The sequence below is a fragment of the Battus philenor genome, unplaced genomic scaffold, assembly GCF_028537555.1.
Source record: "Battus philenor isolate CCGP_79_NKW_IND1 unplaced genomic scaffold, ilBatPhil1.0.hap1 SCAF_11, whole genome shotgun sequence".
Lineage (NCBI taxonomy): Eukaryota > Metazoa > Arthropoda > Insecta > Lepidoptera > Papilionidae > Battus > Battus philenor.
This window is the reverse complement of record NW_027181673.1, coordinates 7,099,220-7,117,422: the sequence shown is the minus strand read 5'-3', so window position 1 is coordinate 7,117,422 and position 18,203 is coordinate 7,099,220. Positions and strand designations below refer to the sequence as shown.

At 31.4% G+C, this 18,203-nt stretch overlaps 2 protein-coding genes across 2 annotated transcripts; one reads left to right on the top strand and one right to left on the bottom strand.

The window, feature by feature from the left end:
- Positions 1–4,032: 4,032 nt before the first annotated feature.
- LOC137928591 (putative leucine-rich repeat-containing protein DDB_G0290503) lies at positions 4,033–11,220 on the bottom strand. The gene is made up of 5 exons (XM_068771477.1): positions 10,963–11,220; positions 10,433–10,608; positions 8,324–8,498; positions 8,092–8,175; positions 4,033–8,020 (listed from the first exon to the last, which is right to left on the bottom strand). The coding sequence occupies exons 1-5, from the start codon at positions 10,990–10,992 to the stop codon at positions 5,699–5,701; spliced, it is 2,787 nt and encodes a 928-aa protein (XP_068627578.1). The 5' UTR covers positions 10,993–11,220; the 3' UTR covers positions 4,033–5,698.
- Positions 11,221–12,930: 1,710 nt separating this feature from the next.
- LOC137929283 (myosin-11) lies at positions 12,931–18,063 on the top strand. The gene is made up of 6 exons (XM_068772150.1): positions 12,931–13,709; positions 14,911–15,128; positions 15,198–15,342; positions 15,414–15,666; positions 15,737–15,939; positions 16,185–18,063. The coding sequence occupies exons 1-6, from the start codon at positions 13,086–13,088 to the stop codon at positions 17,937–17,939; spliced, it is 3,198 nt and encodes a 1,065-aa protein (XP_068628251.1). The 5' UTR covers positions 12,931–13,085; the 3' UTR covers positions 17,940–18,063.
- The last annotated feature ends 140 nt before the right edge of the window (positions 18,064–18,203 follow it).

The window sequence follows — 18,203 nt, the reverse complement described above, 5'->3', positions numbered from 1 at the left end:
TGAAAATAAAATGATATGAAATACCGACTTAATGTTCTTTATTTCATATTTGTCTTCATAAAAGAAAGAAACTAGCCCAATAGTATGTAGAATATTTTATATTTTACAAATAAACTTTAAAGACTACGTGACAAAATGGTATCCATATTTAATCACTTTTCTTGGAACATGTCCTAGTCCTTTTCGAATTAGACACGTTACAGCGTCGACGTTTACTAAACGAAATGTAATTGTTTCATGGCATGTCTTACCGATGTCGGTACAAGCGTGGCAGGATCAAATAATTGCAAGTATCTAGAACACACTATAAGGGCTGGCCACCTGTCGCGTGATTCTAATTTTACGGTCATTCACTCAAAGCTAGGGTGACCATTAATTAAATCCTGAAAAATTATGAGGAAGACATTAGAAAAGGTTTTTAGTTACTTCTCGTAGTTGTCTTCGAAGGTAATGGCAGAGATAAAAGTAGCTCATTACTCTGTAATTACGCATGCGTGCACTTGACGTACGTAATACACATAAATAAACCTTTTTATAATTATTCCGATTACTGTATTATAAAACGGATCGGAAACTGTTCTTTTATTTTCTTCGCCGAGTTAATGGTTATAAAAATAATATATATTTATATATATATATTTAGTGAAGGATGACAGCTTTTCCCTGTTACAAAGAAAAAAGTGTAATATATAGAGATGTATACTTCTGCTTTATGTGTTAATTGTATTATATGTATTATAACTTATTTATTTTTATGATATGACCACCTGTTCTTATTAAAGAAGTCCATCCAATGTTTGTCTAGAAGAAATAACGTTTTACTTTTAATTCTTTTTCCTATTACATACGATTTGCTTTTATTTCTGTTGTTCAATGAATAGTTAATAAATTAATAGCACACTACATAACATACAACATTAAACACAACGGAAAATCCGATATCCGAATAAAATCCGAGGAAAACACAAATTATGGTGAACCTACTTATGATTGGAAGCAAGCAGTGACCAGTGATTGCAAACGCCATTGCGATGAGCTGCATAGCTCGACGTGTACCGTGCAATATTTGAAAATATGCCCAATGGACAATAGACAATAATTTCTCTTTCTTTTGGAAAGCCTTACATACTTCAGTGTCATACAGTAATCATTATCTACCATGTAATGTTCTACCAAAAGAATACAGGTCATAACCAACCATTTGAGCTACTCGGGTTGACGACACATATCATTACGGTTTAGGTTCTAAAAGGAAAGTTTCTTAATAATATTTCTATCAGGTATTTTTAGGTAGAGATATTGCGACATGAGATGTGATACTGAGAGTTTTTGAATAACCAAAAATTAAAGTAAATGTCCAGCAATAAATGATTTTTTTCAAAATAGTATCCTTGACAACCTATTCAATATTACATCTTGTAAAACCATTGTGAGAATTAGTAGATCCGACTCCACTTTTTAGAGGTGTTTTCTACGGCGTTTATGAACGCAGTCACTGTTTCTGCGATATCTTAAAACCGTATTGAACCAATATTTTTTATTTCACTATTTCTGCGCAGTCACTTTTTCTACGATATCTTGAAATCATATTAAACGAAACGTTTCTTTTATTTTAGGAAATAAATGAAAGTGGCTTGATGAGGGAGTACTTTGCTGCGAAGACGTTGTTGTCGTATTTTCGCTAAAACGACAGGTAGACGTGTACCAGAGTATCGTTCTGCTATTTTCATAAACAATTATTGCATAATGACCTTTCCGACTGAAGAATGAGCCCATCATATTTCTCAATAAGCTTCTTCCTATCTTAAATAAGGCAATTCTAGCAAAAAACGGTCTCTTAGTTTCGAGATCATAATGCTATTTTCGTCAGTTTGCAATATAAAATACAACATTTAGTGCACCACCGTCGAATTTTAATATTATTTCACGGTACAGTCAAAATATTAGACATCTATCAGCAGTCGTTATTGAAAGACGTCACTGAGATTAGTACGACCACCTTTATACAAGTTATAAAGTTATATGTATGTATGTTTCTTCGCCAAAAGCTAACCGGAGCCTATCGCGATTGCTGATTGAGACCTCCAAAAAATTGTAAATAATCACACTACGAAAAGTTTCATTTGTTAAATCCATACTGACACTGAACCGTAAACTTAAACTATTTGCCAATTTGTGAAAACTAAGACAGAATGGTTTTATTTACGTGAAAAGATTAGTAAAGAGTTCTGTTTTCGAATTTATTCTTGTAATATGATTGTTTTATAAACTGGCCATTTCTAAAAACATTTGAGTGCCCGTAAACGTACAATCGTTAGCTACATTCCTTAACTAATATAATTAACTGTAACCAACCGTTTCATCCCTAATTGATATTTACATTTCCTTTCCAAGTTAAAAATTTTTTTTTAATGAAATCAATGTTATATCGAAAAACAATACGGTAATTATAAAAAAAAATACTATAAGTTATAGTTAAAATACAATATATGAAACATCATATCCAATATTTTATATATTGAGATCGCGTGATATAATGTCAATGAATTGCGTTCCAAAACAATCTGATATGATGTTTCAAACAATGCAATAACAGGAATCCTGCTCACAAATTACGACTCGTGTACCTACTGGACGAGATAAAAATAAACAATTGCGTCCATTAATTATAATTCATCCAAGGTGAAATTTTATGTTAAAGCGAAAATTGAAGACTTAAACAATGGCTCGGCAGCGCAAGGTCGTATGAACAATAGCCTCAGCCGAAGTGATTTTGGAAATGCGAAGGCCGTGGATGTCGTACTGATGTACGATAAGCCCTTCCTCCTTGTTAGCAGCTATAGACTGTTACACGCACTGGTGCCCCTGCCACCTGTCTTTGAACTGCATGTTTGCTTAATACACAACTCAAATGTTTCTAAATAAACTTAACTTACAACTACGTTATTGCCAACTTATAACTTAATTCACTCTACGATACAGGCTGTGCCTAGTGTAGTAGTGTGTTGAGCTGCCTTTTATAGTAATTTCGAATGTTAAGGAAATAAAAATGTTTCTTATCACATTATCGTTTATTTCAACTTCATATTTATTTGCCATTAACAAATAGTGTGTTGGCATTTATAGCTTCTCCAAGTTAAAAGAAGTGTAAATGAGGTTGTGTTTGTGAAGAACCAATGGAATCCCTTCCGGACCTACCAGTTCAGGACCGCTGATCGTAGCTAACCTTTTTTTATTACGGCCCCCGTTATTGGGGGCCCTTCGTTCCCCCCATCGTATTTGGTACAGGGACTTTATTTAGCAATAATTTTTTCATTGTTATCATTTTATTTCCGTTCTCCCCTCTCATCCTTTATTACTTCTATTGCTACATCCTCTTTCATTCAGTAAACATTTTAAAATCACAAATTCTTGCTACAGAGTTATGAAACACGAAGTTGCCAATTCACGGGATTACGCGCTTTTCTAAAAATTTGGATACGCGGAACCTGATTAAGCTTTTGTGTGCTTCACAAAAAGTACCGTCAGAATATGTAACTAGCGAACGCTTAAATGGATTTGTTGTTAAGCAAACAAAATAAAACTTTTTAATTTTTAAAGGATCGTGAATCGATAAATATTTTCGTTTTAAGAATTATACAGTTCATGAAGTTGAAACCTGATGACTTTAGTCATCTGTAGGAGGATTATCGGTCCCCCACTAGGTGGGCCGACGACATAAATAAGGTCGCGGACAGCACAAGTCCGGTCGGTCATCGCGGCGACTTTTCACGGAGGCCTAAACCTTATAGTGGGCGTCCATCTGCTGAAAAGAAGGTAGGCTACGGGACTGTAAATTTGTCTCTTTCGAATCCGAAGAACATGCATTAACAATGACTGAAAATTTCAAAGATCTGTCTATTTTAACACTGTCGAGTTTAAGATAAAACTTTAGGCACTTTGCCTTCTGCCAAGGACTGTTATGGGATAATCAAGAAATTATGTTTAAAAAAAACTCAAAAGTATTACAAATAAAATAAAACAAATACGTCACAAGGTATTTAATAAATAAACACGTTTACAATGTACGCAGCAGAAGCTACTATAAACAGGGACCAGCCTTAGCTTTCTTGTACATAATACCAGGAAGCAGATCTAATCATTTGTTTAACAAAATCACAAAATAAATATGTTCAAGTACATAATATTCCAGATCGTAAAAACATCCAAGGTATTAAAAGAAAAATAAATAACATTGTAAAGGCAAAGACTTACATTAAGACATAAAATTGTGCACGAATTAATCATTATAAATACACATCAAAATTAGCTTTGCATCCATACAAACTATACCTTTAACCTAAGTAGGCTATTTAAAAATATATTCCATTTAAGTGGACATTTAATTTCGCACAAACACTTTAAATACACTATTACTTTGTCTGCCAGCTTTGTCACAATTTTCAAGCGGAAGCAAAATCGAGAACCATCACGTGATAACGGCTGGAGTTTTAATATTCAAGATGTTCCATAAATCAACGAGAATTCGAAACCCAATGATAGGGCAAGTAGAAATAAATAAAATCTACGTCTCGTAATTTTTAATCTTCTGACTTTTAAAAATTACCACGAAACGTATTACTACATTAAAAATAGGAATATAATTTTTCGAAAATATTTTTATGGTTGACGTGGATTTATGGGAATTTCGGTCTATTGAAAAATTTAAGTATGGTAGTATTTTTTTTTCAAATCATTATCGTAATTTACATCAAAGAATTTTAAAATCGCCACTCGATACCAGTTTTAAATTATATAAGCAAATTATGTTGATACTTGAATTGAAAATAGTTTAAAAATGATGCTCTTAGCTATTATCACGTCATGTCGCAAGTGCATAGCAGAAAATACTTAACTAGTTATTATTCATTATTTAATATTAATTCTCAATCGACGGATTCCGTAATAGTCGTACCTAATTGGAATGAACATGAGACTGGAATAAACGGGACAAATGGGAATGTATCTCTGTGAATTTTATATTACTTCGTAAATAGAGTGCTTAGATAATTTTGTACACGAGTGAAAGCTTTATAATTTGTTTTTATCACATTAATAGAAACTTTAATGCATATTTGTCCGACCTAATACTTTGTTTTTGTTATAATTATTGTTATACTAATCAAAGTTTATACATTTCAGGCAGCATTTGTAGTCGCAAATTTTTGTAATGTAAAACATACTTATAAATAAGACTGTCAAATATTACAATATTGATAAATTATAATAAAATGTATGACTAGGGTCTAAATTCGACGAATAAAAGTGCATAAAAGAATAATATTTACTTTAACTAAAATGATGAACAAAAGTGGCAAACTTTGGTTTAAAAAAGGTGGTGTCCGCCATAATTGGTTTAAAGTCAATTAGTTTTCCTCCTCTTTAACCATCCACAAATATAAACAGACTAATTATAAACCTGTTTTTTGTCCATTAAAATATATTTTTCACAGATTAATCAATCTTTTATTATAATAAGCAAATCACACACGATTTCATTTCAAAACTTGGCTCTTTCTATTTAATTACATTCTATATAACATGAAATTTAAGCGATGAAACCAAAATATTAGTTACAGTGATAATACTGATTTTATAGCACAAGTAAACATCCATCTAATGAACTTAAAAATGGAATGTTTGGAAAATTTTTTGGAACTTATACGTCAGTCTCAGTTTTACTGCTTGTGCGCCGACTTCTCACTGCAGTGGCCGGATTGGCCCAATGCGGGCCGCTCAATAGAAACTTCTTAACATTGTACTCCATTCTTGCTAAATCTTCGGGAGAAATTTCTTTATCAGACTTTGATTTCAATGCATCTACCAATTCACTTTCCATGTTGTAATTCGGTTCATTTTCACGGCTGATGTTTATTTTCGAATTGTCTACATTTATTTCCGTCACTGTAACGTCACCGCTCTCTACTGGAAATATTGTTTCCTTAACAATGTTTCCAGTTACCTTAGAAGCTTTTATATCTTTGTCTTGATTAGTGTTCTGATGTGTAAAGTTCTTATGGATCCAACTATTATGAGAATCTCGAGCATATGACTTTGAGAATTTACTTACAGGGTGGGGCATGTTAAGAGCGAGCTCATTAAGGGTTTCAGTGAGCCTACTCAACTTATTGTCTCTCCTCAAATTACGGTTAACAAAATTACATTCGTCTTCTAAAGGATCATTAAAATTATTTTGCTGCTCTAAATTTTTTTCTACCCACTCAGCTACCCTCAGTAACTGTTGCTTTTGCAATATCGCCGCACTATCGTCGCTCGACAATGAGCTCGTGCTTTGTTCATTAGTAAATACTTTTGTACTCTCATTCACTTTCAAGTGAGTCTGTGTTAGATTCGGGTAAACGTTTACGATTGCCGGCAATGACGACTTTTGTTGTTTCAAGTTAGCATCTACCTTATTATCAAAATTTGGTAAATTCCCAATTGGTGGATAATCTTTGGAAATTTTTGTATTTTCAATAGAGTGAAGTTGAGACATATCAATTTTTTTCAGCGGTCTTGTAAAATGATTTGTTTTATTCTGTTCGTAACGATCGAAATTAAATATTTTTACCTCTTGATCATTAGAAGTTGCCAAGTTATTCGGTTTACCAACAACCGATTCAGCATTTTTTTGTACACTATTGTCTATGTTAAAATCATTTAGCAAATTATCAATTTCCGAGTGATTTTGTAGGCTGCTAATACTTTGAGCGTTATTATTGCGGTGTTCGGAGCTGTTTGAGAAATTATGAGTCTTTAAAGGTTGCAGAGGCGATGAAGAGACATTTAATAAAATAGGATTGATAGAATTAGTTTTGATAGAACTCTCAGAATCTTTGTTATTGTTATCAACATGTACATCGATAAGTGTAGTTTCGACTACAACACTTTCAGTATTCTCTCCGCTTTTGTAATCATCTTCCGTTTTTACTAAATCAACAAAATTATCCATACCGTCGTTTAAATCCTTGAAAATAGAATTATCATTACACTTGCTCTGACGTCTGTACAATACGGGAGGAACATCTGGTTCCGCATTGTCCAATAGTATATTTTTAGAACCAGCCTGCATGCGTAGATGACAGAATCTAGGCCCGGGTCCTACTTGCGTGTTAGACTTATGAGTGCTTACTGTCGACTTTGCAATAGAAGATGTACGACTTCCTGCGCCCATAGAACTTTGTGAATTTTTCCTCAAACTTGTAGTCTCTGCTGACTGCAACTGATTGCTTACTTTTAAATCTTTATCAATGGTTTTATCTTTAAAAAGCAAATCACTGTTACCAACACTATTTATACTACTTTTATTGCTCGAAATTGACGCCTTTGTTCTATCACAAAGCTTGTGATGTACTGATGGTTCCATGTTCATGGTATCATTATTACTCTTCTTCGATAGTTTCAGTTCTTGTTCAATTTTACTAACAGAATCATTTTCAAGACTGCAAGTTACTTTAATGTTGTCATTGGTACAGTCAACCTCAATAACATCATTATGCACATTTTTTTCTGTTTTATGATTGTTACCCACAACAACAGAGTCTGGCTGTGGTAGTAAGTATACATTTCCAAGAGCCAGGTTAGTTTTTTCATTAATAAGCTTTATGCTGTGAGGAGAAGGGCTCCTTAAGCTTAAATTCGATTTAATGGACTTGATTTCAGAATTACAGTTTAAACAAAGGGAATTTTTCATTTCTCCACTCAATAATGTTTGCGTTGATACTGAATAGTAACTTTCATTGTAGCAGAATGGTTTACTTTGTGACTTTGTGCATGTACAAGTGTCACAATGTTTGGTCAAAGTGTCTTGAATACTGTCTTCTAGAATTTTAGACATAAGTGATGCAGAGATGTTGAACTCATACTCACTTGTGTCAAAAGTGTCTAAATCATTACCGTTTTTAGATTGACTAGAACTGCAAGGCTTTGATGTTTTAGACATAACATATTGAGATACCCTCGCTTGTGTATCTACGGGAAGCTGAAAGAGATTATGCCTGTTAATATTGTTGTAAATATTTTAAGAAATGAGAAAATATTTACTCCACTTACATTATCAAGTTTTTGTGAAACAAAATTATCAGGTTTGCATTGCAGCAACTGAATGGCTAAATTCATATCATTTTTATATCTTTCCTGTAAAAAACAATATAAAATTTAAATCAATTGAATTCTAAACATCATACTTTAATCACAATTTATGACGATAAAAATTATTGCAATAGTGATAAACACAGTTGAAAACATCAATCAGCACCAAATGCTCAAGCAGATAGAAACTCACATTTTCTTTTTGCAGCATACCATAATTATGCTTAGATTCAGCTAATCTAACAGATAATGTTGCTATATCTTTTGTCAGCTGACTCTTTTCACTTTTCATCTTATCAACCATTTGCAACAGCTTATCTTCTAAAACTTGATTTAATTTTTGTACTCTTTTGTGTGAATCATACAGTCTGAAATACAAGAAATCAAATTTGAAATGTGTATATGGATTATTTTTGAAAAGACATATCAAAACTACATAAGAGCAGAATATTTCATAAATACTTGAATTATTACATATCTGAGTGAGATTTAAATGAAAGTTTATTTGCAGATAATAGTATTAAACTTTCAATATTTCAAGTACTGTGTTACATTACATGTGACACTGGAATAATAGTTCAATACAATTTATATACATTATTACACATTATATGCTGGTTACATTTTTAAAAATATAATGCAGGTATGAGCAGCACTCTGCTTGCAGGCCGCTTGCAGCCCTCTAAACATGTTTATACAGCATTTAGAAAATTGAATTTATTTTATCAACTTTCTCTCAACAAGAACTTTATTATTAAGTGGCAGTACGTACTAAACCATATAACCATATGACAAGTTACTCATACAATGACTCGTTTAAACTTACATTACGAACATGACGCGTTTGCGCGATTTTTTATTCCTTTACTTTTAATATTTTTCATTTTTAACTCTTATGTTTATTATAAGTAATGTTTTGTAGATTAATGGGTATTCCTTTATGTGCGGCCCACCAAACTATTTTCAAAACTTTAATTGGCCCTTTGATTAAAAAGGTTGCTCACCCCTGATAAAAAGCAATAAACAAAATGGGATAACAGTAAGTAATATGATCTGTCCATAGGAGCAAAGGTGTACAAGTTTTTAGTAGTTTTAAAATTGCATAGCTTAATAATAGAACAATTCATTCAAATACATAACAATAATATAATGATAATAATAAAGCTTTATTTCATTCCATATATATATATATATATATATGAGTATATATATATATATATATATATATATATATATATATATATATATATATATATATATATATATATATATATATATATATATCATATTTAATAAATTTTGATTTAGAAAACAGTTTTAATTACTTTATACTAATTTTTTATAGACCTCCACATGGTAAAAGCCTCCAAAAACAAATACATAATCATAAATATTTGTAAAGGTGCATTATTACTTACATTATCAAGAATATTATATAAATTTAAATAAAAAATTACTTGCAATTGTTATACTTTAAATGCCTTGTCACAAATAAAGGATGACAATATATTGATCAATTAACTAGTTTGTTAATAAGACATGTTTGTTAATTAGACATGCAAAAATTGCAGTACTATAACTTATTGATACTCTTAACAAACAGCATCACAATATTGTCAGTTAAAGCTGTATTGTATTCAATTGTTAAAAATATATTCTCCAATAATTTAATATGGCTGCCTGGTAAGTAATTGGGGACACTATTTTTTTTAATGAACAAATGCTGATATTCTATTGGCATTTATTGCTTTACTGTGTTAAGGGTCGCTAATGGCGCTTTGCTTAAACATCTTTACAAAACTATTATTGATCACTCCCTCAAGATCTTTGGCTATGGCTATTACATTGTTTAAGTATTATTATTTAACTATGATGATTAAGTACTGGTGTAAAATGCAAATCTTTTATTTTTTATATATTGTATAAAGTCCATAAAGATAAATAGTAAATAATAATTAATTATAAAATAGGGTAATCTAAATTTTAAAAGCACTTTTTCTTACTATATTATCATTTTATTACTTGTTATTTCTGAAACCATTTATTTTTGAACAGCTAGTACAATGTAATAATTTATAGCAATACATTCACAACTTTAAGCTTTTACATCTATAACCGATCATTGTTACTGGTAGAGGGATACTCAAGCCCTTCATGGAGAGGTAATTTTCGCTTGGGCAGTTTCACAAAATGAAACACTGTCTATAGAATGCATCCCTTAATTAATAAGTTTTTACAGTACTAAACAATAAAAGATAAAAGATATTTATTCATGAAGAACTATGAATATATAAAAATTTACCTTTCATACTTCTCCCTCCAGGTGTCGACCTGTTCTTCTAAATCATCAGCTCTAGCAGTGCACTTAACAAACTCCGCTTCTAGACCTACAATGTGTGCATCTTTTTCTGCAACATTTTGCCGAAGGTTTTCCACTTCCGCATGCAACTGTGCCTCAACTGCACCACTGTTGCATCCCTATTAATTATGGTGCAACATCAAAAAAAATCAAAACCAAGCAAGTGTAATGTTTAAAATTTGAGGAATGGTATAAACACATACTTTTGTGGTGACAATAATTCTCATGGATTAAACTAATGACAGATGGAGCAAATTAAAAAAGAAAAGCGATGTGCATTACTGTAGAGTTAAAGCAAATGTAAATAGACACGACTTTCATAGATTTAGCAATTGTGTGTTATTTAAATTGAAATCTCAAATCTGAATCATTTGATAATCAATATACTTAAATCTACAAACACACTACGTATAACTTTTACCTCAGGTATTAATGCAAATAGCAATAAATATAAGTTAATTGTGTATTTTTACCTTACAAGGCGAGTTTTTGGTTTCATCCATCACTCAACAATGCCCTAATTTGCATTTCACATGTCCGAATTATTATTTACAACGAGCCACGTCACGCAAAATATATTATTTAACAGCAATATTATCAACAAGCCTCTTTAAAATAAACAAAATAAAAAATCAATCGCCTTTATAATCTAAATTTAAAATCAAATAGAAGAATTAGCTTTGTCTGAATATGTTTAGAAAAACTACCATTTAACCTTTGATTATCAACTTTAATTTACTTTTAATGCGAAAGTAATCGACCAGGTATTTCCCAAAACCCAAAAATTTTGGAATGTAACTTGTCGCCCAATCGTAACAATCGTAACGTAATTGACGTTATTGACGTTTACATTTAAGAACTTTATTAATATCTGTGGCACAGTGTGACTAGTTGAAAGTGTGAAAATAGATCATATGATCTTGGCCCGGATTTTGTAAAAATTAATTCCAAATGATTAAAATTAAAACGTGTCTATTTAACCTAAAATATTTATTTGTTATTCTAATCTAAATGTGTACTAAAAATTTATAAAAAAATTACTTTGCTTAATCGTTAATTACATATCAACTTAATTTTTTTTAAAACAAAACCATTAAAATGTTTTATAAGAAATTAGTTTTCTTTAGGTTCCTGCCTGGTATGCCAAGGTGGTATCTAATATTATAGAATAAAAACTTGGTGTAACATTCAACGTACTTTTAATACGTTGAATGTTACACCAAAAACATATTTAAAAAAAATGACAATTTTAAACTGAATTGCTATTTAATTTGAAGTAGAATCAAGAAAATAAAATACCATTTAATTATTGACAGAACACAGTAAATATTAACCTTCATTTATACGATAAAGGACACAAGTTTTTAGAATACCAATAATTTAAGTATCCACTAATAAATCGTTTGTTTTATTATGTAACTATTAGAAGTAGCAGTAGGCCTAGTACTCCATAAAGGTCTTACCGAAGGTGATTTTTTAAGCCAGATATCTCTTCTGCGGCGACTAGAAGCTGTAGTTAATACAACAACGGTAGAACTCGTTAAACCATGGAAAGAAAGAGAAGCACTTAATGGATCTTCGTTACTGAAAATTAACCTGAAACTGAAAGTTAATCGTGATTTTGTTGCTGACTAAGACCACAATGAAAAACTTATAAATTCATTCAAAAAAAGTTTACCTTACCTTCTTAAATCCTACGTATTCCTTATCCCTCTCTTATTTCATTCATTCCATCCGTTCAAGTTGCAATTAGTCTTTAAAATAGACTAATCATCATAATATACTCAAATATTTAAATACAAAGTTCAAAACATGACATTATTTATGACAGTATGGACGTAAAGGATTCAGCTCTGGGGTCTGGCCAGCAACTTCAATATATCTATTATCCAACGCGTGCAGAACATGATACTTAGAAGAATATCTAATATCTAGTGACAAACAATTCTGAAATTCATTAACACCTAAAGATGGCAACTGTCAAAGAATGCTATGATCTCGCATTGGCTACGTCCTACCAACGAAAGCCTGCTAACCATCCAAACTAGCTAGCTGCCCAATTTGTTACAAATTTCGCCAAACGCTTGAAGAGACATGATATCCTGAAGCTGTATGAACGAATGTAATTCTTTTAAAAAAGAGTGGCTTCCCTAGAAAGCACCCTTATCCTGGCATACCACACAAAACATTAACCAGACTAATATGATAAGGACATAGAAAAAAAATACCCTTTCATAAATATTTAATAACTGACTAACATAATCATATAAAAAATTAAAAGTTTTATTAATAAATTCATGTATATGTAATAATCAATGCTTATGAATTCGTAATAAGCAAGAAACAGATCATTTACGTCTAAAATAACTTGTTAAAAATAAATAACTGATAGATGTTAGCCGAAAAAGAATGATCGTACGGCAATATCGCACAAACTTTATACGTAGAAACACGTCTGGAGCTGACGGGGGATCTATTTCGGGATCGCGGCCTCATGCTTATACTGATCCACGTAGTCGTCAGTTCTTTGTCTTAGTAAAAGTAAATCGCACATTACTTATAATAAAAACGCAGTTGTTTACAAAGGTAATCGAAAATGGGAAATATATTCAGTACTGTTTCAACGAGCGAGAACTTAACAGGCGTTTGTCAAGTTACAATGGCAGATAAGAAAATGGTGAGCCTCACTGATGCAGTCGAAAAGGATATTGATGAACTACAAGATACTGAAAGCGACGACGACGATCGTGCCAGGAGAAAAGAAGCGGAGATGGTTGAATTCAGAAAACAATTAAACCTCAAGCGAGAACAAAGAAAAGAAATACTATTAAGGCATAGAAACGAGAAAAAAGAGTTAGAAAAATCTTTAGATAAGCAAATAAAATCAAATTTAGAATTAACAGAGAGAAACAAAATGTTACGTGAGCTTTTGATGAAAAATAACATAGACATTCCAGAAGGTTTGGAAAGAATTGATGAAAATTCAAATTTAACAAAAACAATTCTACTAATGAAAGAAGAATTCGAAACTCTTAAAACGAACAACAACAAACTAAGATGTGAGTTAGCGACCACAAACAACGCTTTACAAGCTGCTTATTCAGATATTGCAACTTTAAGTGAACAAAACACAGAGTCTATAAAGCAAATAAAATCTCTTAAAGAAGTAGTAACTGTTAGTAAAACATTGATTAATCTACGAGAGGAACAATTAAATGAGGTATGTATATTAAATAATAATTTATTACAGACGACAATTATAATAATTACAGTGATTATTAAAAAAAATAGATCAATACAAAAATGAATAAATTTTAATATGTATATTATTAAAAACGAATAATTTTTGCCCTTAACAAGTGTTTATGCAAACGCTGCCCCGGCGACTATTCATGTAGCGAATTAATTTGTTTACAGCGTATTCTCTTTTATGCACTTCCTTTGTTCTTAATCTAAAATAATATGTGTAGTATTTATAAAACCTAAGCAAAAATATTAAGAGCGCTATATTTTATGTTATCTGATGATAGCTACAAGGCATAACGTTTCGCCGTCATAGTATTATAATGTTATGTATGTTTTTTTCATGTCTTCTTGTCTCACTTAAAAAAAAAATGGAAAAATAATTCAAAATTTACGGTGGTCTTTCGACACTCCGGTAAAGGTTGATTTAAATTTGAACTTTAAGTTGAACTTTAATTTTTAAAAAATGTTGTATAAAACTAAAATCAAAATAACGGCAAACACAAATCCAGTTGCACGAATTTAATATTTTTTTTAAAATAAAAGTATAAAAAGTATTACAAAATCTGTAATAAATAATAATAAATGATCGAAGTTAATACATTTACTAAAGGAACCATTAAACGATTAGCCCATGTTTTAATAATTGCATTATTTTTATTATAATATGATTTGATTATAACTACGTTTCTTTTGAAATTAATCGCAATCACAAGTTTACGCAAAAGAAAACACTATGGAATAACTTGATTTCTGCCACATTAAACCTTTTCAGTTGAAATAAAATAATAAATAAAAAATGTTCCCAATTACAACACAAAGTGCATACTTGATATACTAATATATAGTTTTTCACTCGGATTTCGAAAATAATATATTATAACAGCCATTTTATATACCAAAAAAGTGTGCAATAGTCTAAATAAAATTATAAGTTTTGGCCCTTTTTCACCTAATGATAACCGCTTTGACAAACGTATATAGTAAAAAGTATTTCTTCGGTCAAAGACCGACGCAACGCACTTTACAGCTCGTCATTTTCAGTACAATTGGCATGGAATTTTGTTATTGTGCCAGACAATACAATCTGTCTCGTAAACAATATACGTTTTTAATTTATTGGACGTTCAACTGAATCTTTAATTACGCACTACAAATATCTATTTTAACGTTCACAGTTGAAAAATAAGTTAAACGAAATTGAGCAGTCTCTTGCTGATAGAGAAACGCATATGTTATCTACTGATTTAAGACAAGAGTATGAGCGCCAATTGCAAAATATACGAACGTTACGGGGTCTGTATGAAGAAAGAGCACGTCTCGCTGAAGTTACCAGACAGGCTTTAATAAGAGAACTACAAGAGCAAAAAGAACTAAACAAAACCGAAGTTAACAAGTACGTAGAACATTTACATTTTGACAATGTGTCTCACAAAAATTGACTTACATTCATTTGCATTTTTAGACGAAATGACCTAAATGCTAAGATTGATGAGCTTGAATCTACAGTAAACACTTTAGAAGAAACAATTAAAGATAAAAACGACCAAATATCTTCATGGCAAGAGGAAACACGTGGCTTAAAAGCTGAAATGGAAGTAGTTAATAAGGTATGTATTACAAAGTATTATTGTTAAAAAATTAAAATACAAATTACTAACTTTTTCATTATATATTTTAGCTTTTTTCTCAAGTTCTATTAGGATACACAACTAGACAAGATTTAGATAAATTGGTCAATCGTCTAGAAGAAAATCATGGTATTCTTACACACATGGCTGAACGAGAAAACGGTTCTGAAGCATCGTCAGCATTACCCAAACTACTATTGCAACTGATTAGCCAAGTAGAAGAAATTGAAGAACACAAGCAATCTGGGAAAGAACAAAAAGAGGAAGTTACAGCAGAAGAAAGGAGTAATGAAGATAAAAATGGTACATAGTTTTTTGTCAAAATTCTAAAAAAAACGTGATAATATGATAGTAACGTTCACTTGTTTTACAGATAATCAAAATTCAGAAAATAATAGGGCCGAAGAAATTGTCCAAAATCTTCCTAAAGTCTGGAGAGTACTCACAGAATTGTTAAGCCATCAAACTGTGTCAGAAGTTGAAACCCCTAAAGTTACTACTTGTTACAAATCGGTAGAAACAAAATCAGGTCCAGTATTAGTGCCGAGCGTTAGCCAAACATATATCAGGTTAAAGGTAAGTTTGAACATTATTAAATGCTTTTATGAAATGTTATTGCTGCAGCCTGTGCGTCAACATCAAAAAATGTAATTAAATAAGAATACGTCGATGACCAATCCTTTGCATTTCTCTTACAAAAAGCGCACGTCTAATATAAGAATTGGCATTGGACCAAATTTCCTTGTAATTTAAAAAAGAAAACAACACGAGCTTACTCTTACTACTTTCTTTAAATATTCAATATGTACGTCTTTTTACAGGATTTAATAATCGAAAAGCTTACATTAATAAAAGAAGTTAATCGCATGAAACAATTGAATGGACATTTGGAAACACGCCTACAAGAACAAGAACGTCGATTATGTTTAGTTACCACAGAACTAAGCAAAACTTGGCATGTCGTCGGACGATTACGTAGACATCATCATCAACTGCATACACATGAAAAAATACTTAAATATGAATTACAACAAAAACGTAAATTATTAAACGAACTAAAAGAAGAACTCGAGTATTGTCGAGAGAAGTGGGAACAAGCACGAGAAAAGAATTCCCAGTCGGAAAAAGATTGGAAAAAACTTAGAGCAGAATTTTCAAGCCGCAAAGTAAAATCGATGTCCACATCTATTAACAACTCTGCTGAAAGTGGTTACAGCGATGAAAGACCTTCTGATGATTCATCAGAATCAAACGACGAAAGTGAATACATTAAAGAACCACAAGTTAGATGTAAGAAGAAAGTAAAGAAAACATTTGAAGCAGCCGTTGATTCGAGCGTAGACTTTAATTTAGCCGCAGAGAAAGAAGATCCTTCGAGTGATACAATGGACATCGCTGATTTACCTTTAGATAATCCGGAACCCGAACCTTTAAGGGAGTGTAGTTCTTTAGAAGAGTTGAATAAATACCAAAAAACATACGTTGCGACAGAAGATGAAGTTGTCGACTTGGCTAGTGATTCCTGTTTAGAAGAATCGTCAATTGCCAAACACTTTGAAGATACCAGTGAATCTTGTGTCAAAGATTTTAAAAATGTAAGTTGTAATTCCAAAGAAAATATGACAAGTGATGTTTCAATATATGACAGAAACGTTAATCCAGAAAAAGACATTAAGATTGAAGGTTCGATTAATCCAGTTGAAATTTTAAACGTTAGCTACGAACAAAACAAAGAAAAATCGTCCGGAGAAAACAAAAACTTTGAAATATCTACCAACGACTATATATCGGCTGAATCTGTAATAAAAACAGACAGCGAAACAGATAACGCGTCAAATAATGTGTTTAATATACCCACAACAAGTCAACAACACAATAATCTTGTTTGTGAGAGTCAAAGCAAATTATCATTAAATTTAAATGAAGAACAAAAGTCATTGAATAAAGATGGTCTAGTGGATGGTTCCTCCAGCCATGAACAGTTTGATCATACACAAAATTTACCAGTCTCTAATAATAAAAATGCTCCTGGCCCCCTGGACCCTTGCATCGATTTTAAAGCAATATTAGAAAATATTAAGAAACAGAATGAACATCTTCAATCGAAAGAGAACAGATTACAAAACCTAGAAAATGGCTGTACCTCTGTAATCGATAATCTTACAAATACCCTTCAAACAGGTGAACTTTTAACAGATAAATTACAGAAAATTCATAGTCAATTTGATAAAAAGTGTGACAATGAATCTCAAACATGTGGATCTGAAGTAGTTACATCTGATATTGATTTAAAATCAACAGAATATGAGCAAGAACCTTCGACATCCAATGAAATGGATCACGAGGCAATGTTTGCTGCACGAGACATGCGACTCAAGAGATTAGAGGAGCAAACGAAATCTCTGGTAAACAAAGTTAACAAAACTGCAACGAAAGGCGTAAAATTGAATTACAAATTGGAAGAACTACACAACATTTACGGTTCCGATACATCTCGCGCAGGCACACCGTCTGAGGACAACGAAGGCAGTCCACAGGATAATAGTCCCGATGGAGAAAATAACAAAGAACAATAATCATTATCATTGAATTATTGGAAATCCATATTTACTTTATGTTATTGTGCTTTAAACATATATAAATACGAGTATGTTTGAATTGGATCAAGAATCGATTTCAATTATTTTTTGGCAATATTAATAAAACTTTACCCATTTAACGTTTTTATGATTAATTTCTCTTTTGTTATATCCTTACTTTGGTTAAATGATGCAAATAAACAACCCTTAATTATGAAAAACAGGAAACATTTACATTAAATGTGAAATAAAAATGTTATG

What these genes read in the sequence shown, in the direction of transcription:
- LOC137928591 (XM_068771477.1), bottom strand. Translation starts at nt 10,992, where the DNA reads ATGGATGAAACCAAAAACTCGCCTTGTAAG. An exon ending in CCAAAAACTCGCCTTGTAAG is followed by an intron (nt 10,609 to 10,962) that starts GTAAAAATACAC and finishes CATAATTAATAG; the next exon opens with GGATGCAACAGTGGTGCAGT. An exon ending in TTTCACAAAAACTTGATAAT is followed by an intron (nt 8,021 to 8,091) that starts GTAAGTGGAGTA and finishes AATCTCTTTCAG; the next exon opens with CTTCCCGTAGATACACAAGC.
- LOC137929283 (XM_068772150.1), top strand. Translation starts at nt 13,086, where the DNA reads ATGGGAAATATATTCAGTACTGTTTCAACGAGCGAGAACTTAACAGGC. An exon ending in GAGAGGAACAATTAAATGAG is followed by an intron (nt 13,710 to 14,910) that starts GTATGTATATTA and finishes TAACGTTCACAG; the next exon opens with TTGAAAAATAAGTTAAACGA. An exon ending in GAGTAATGAAGATAAAAATG is followed by an intron (nt 15,667 to 15,736) that starts GTACATAGTTTT and finishes CTTGTTTTACAG; the next exon opens with ATAATCAAAATTCAGAAAAT.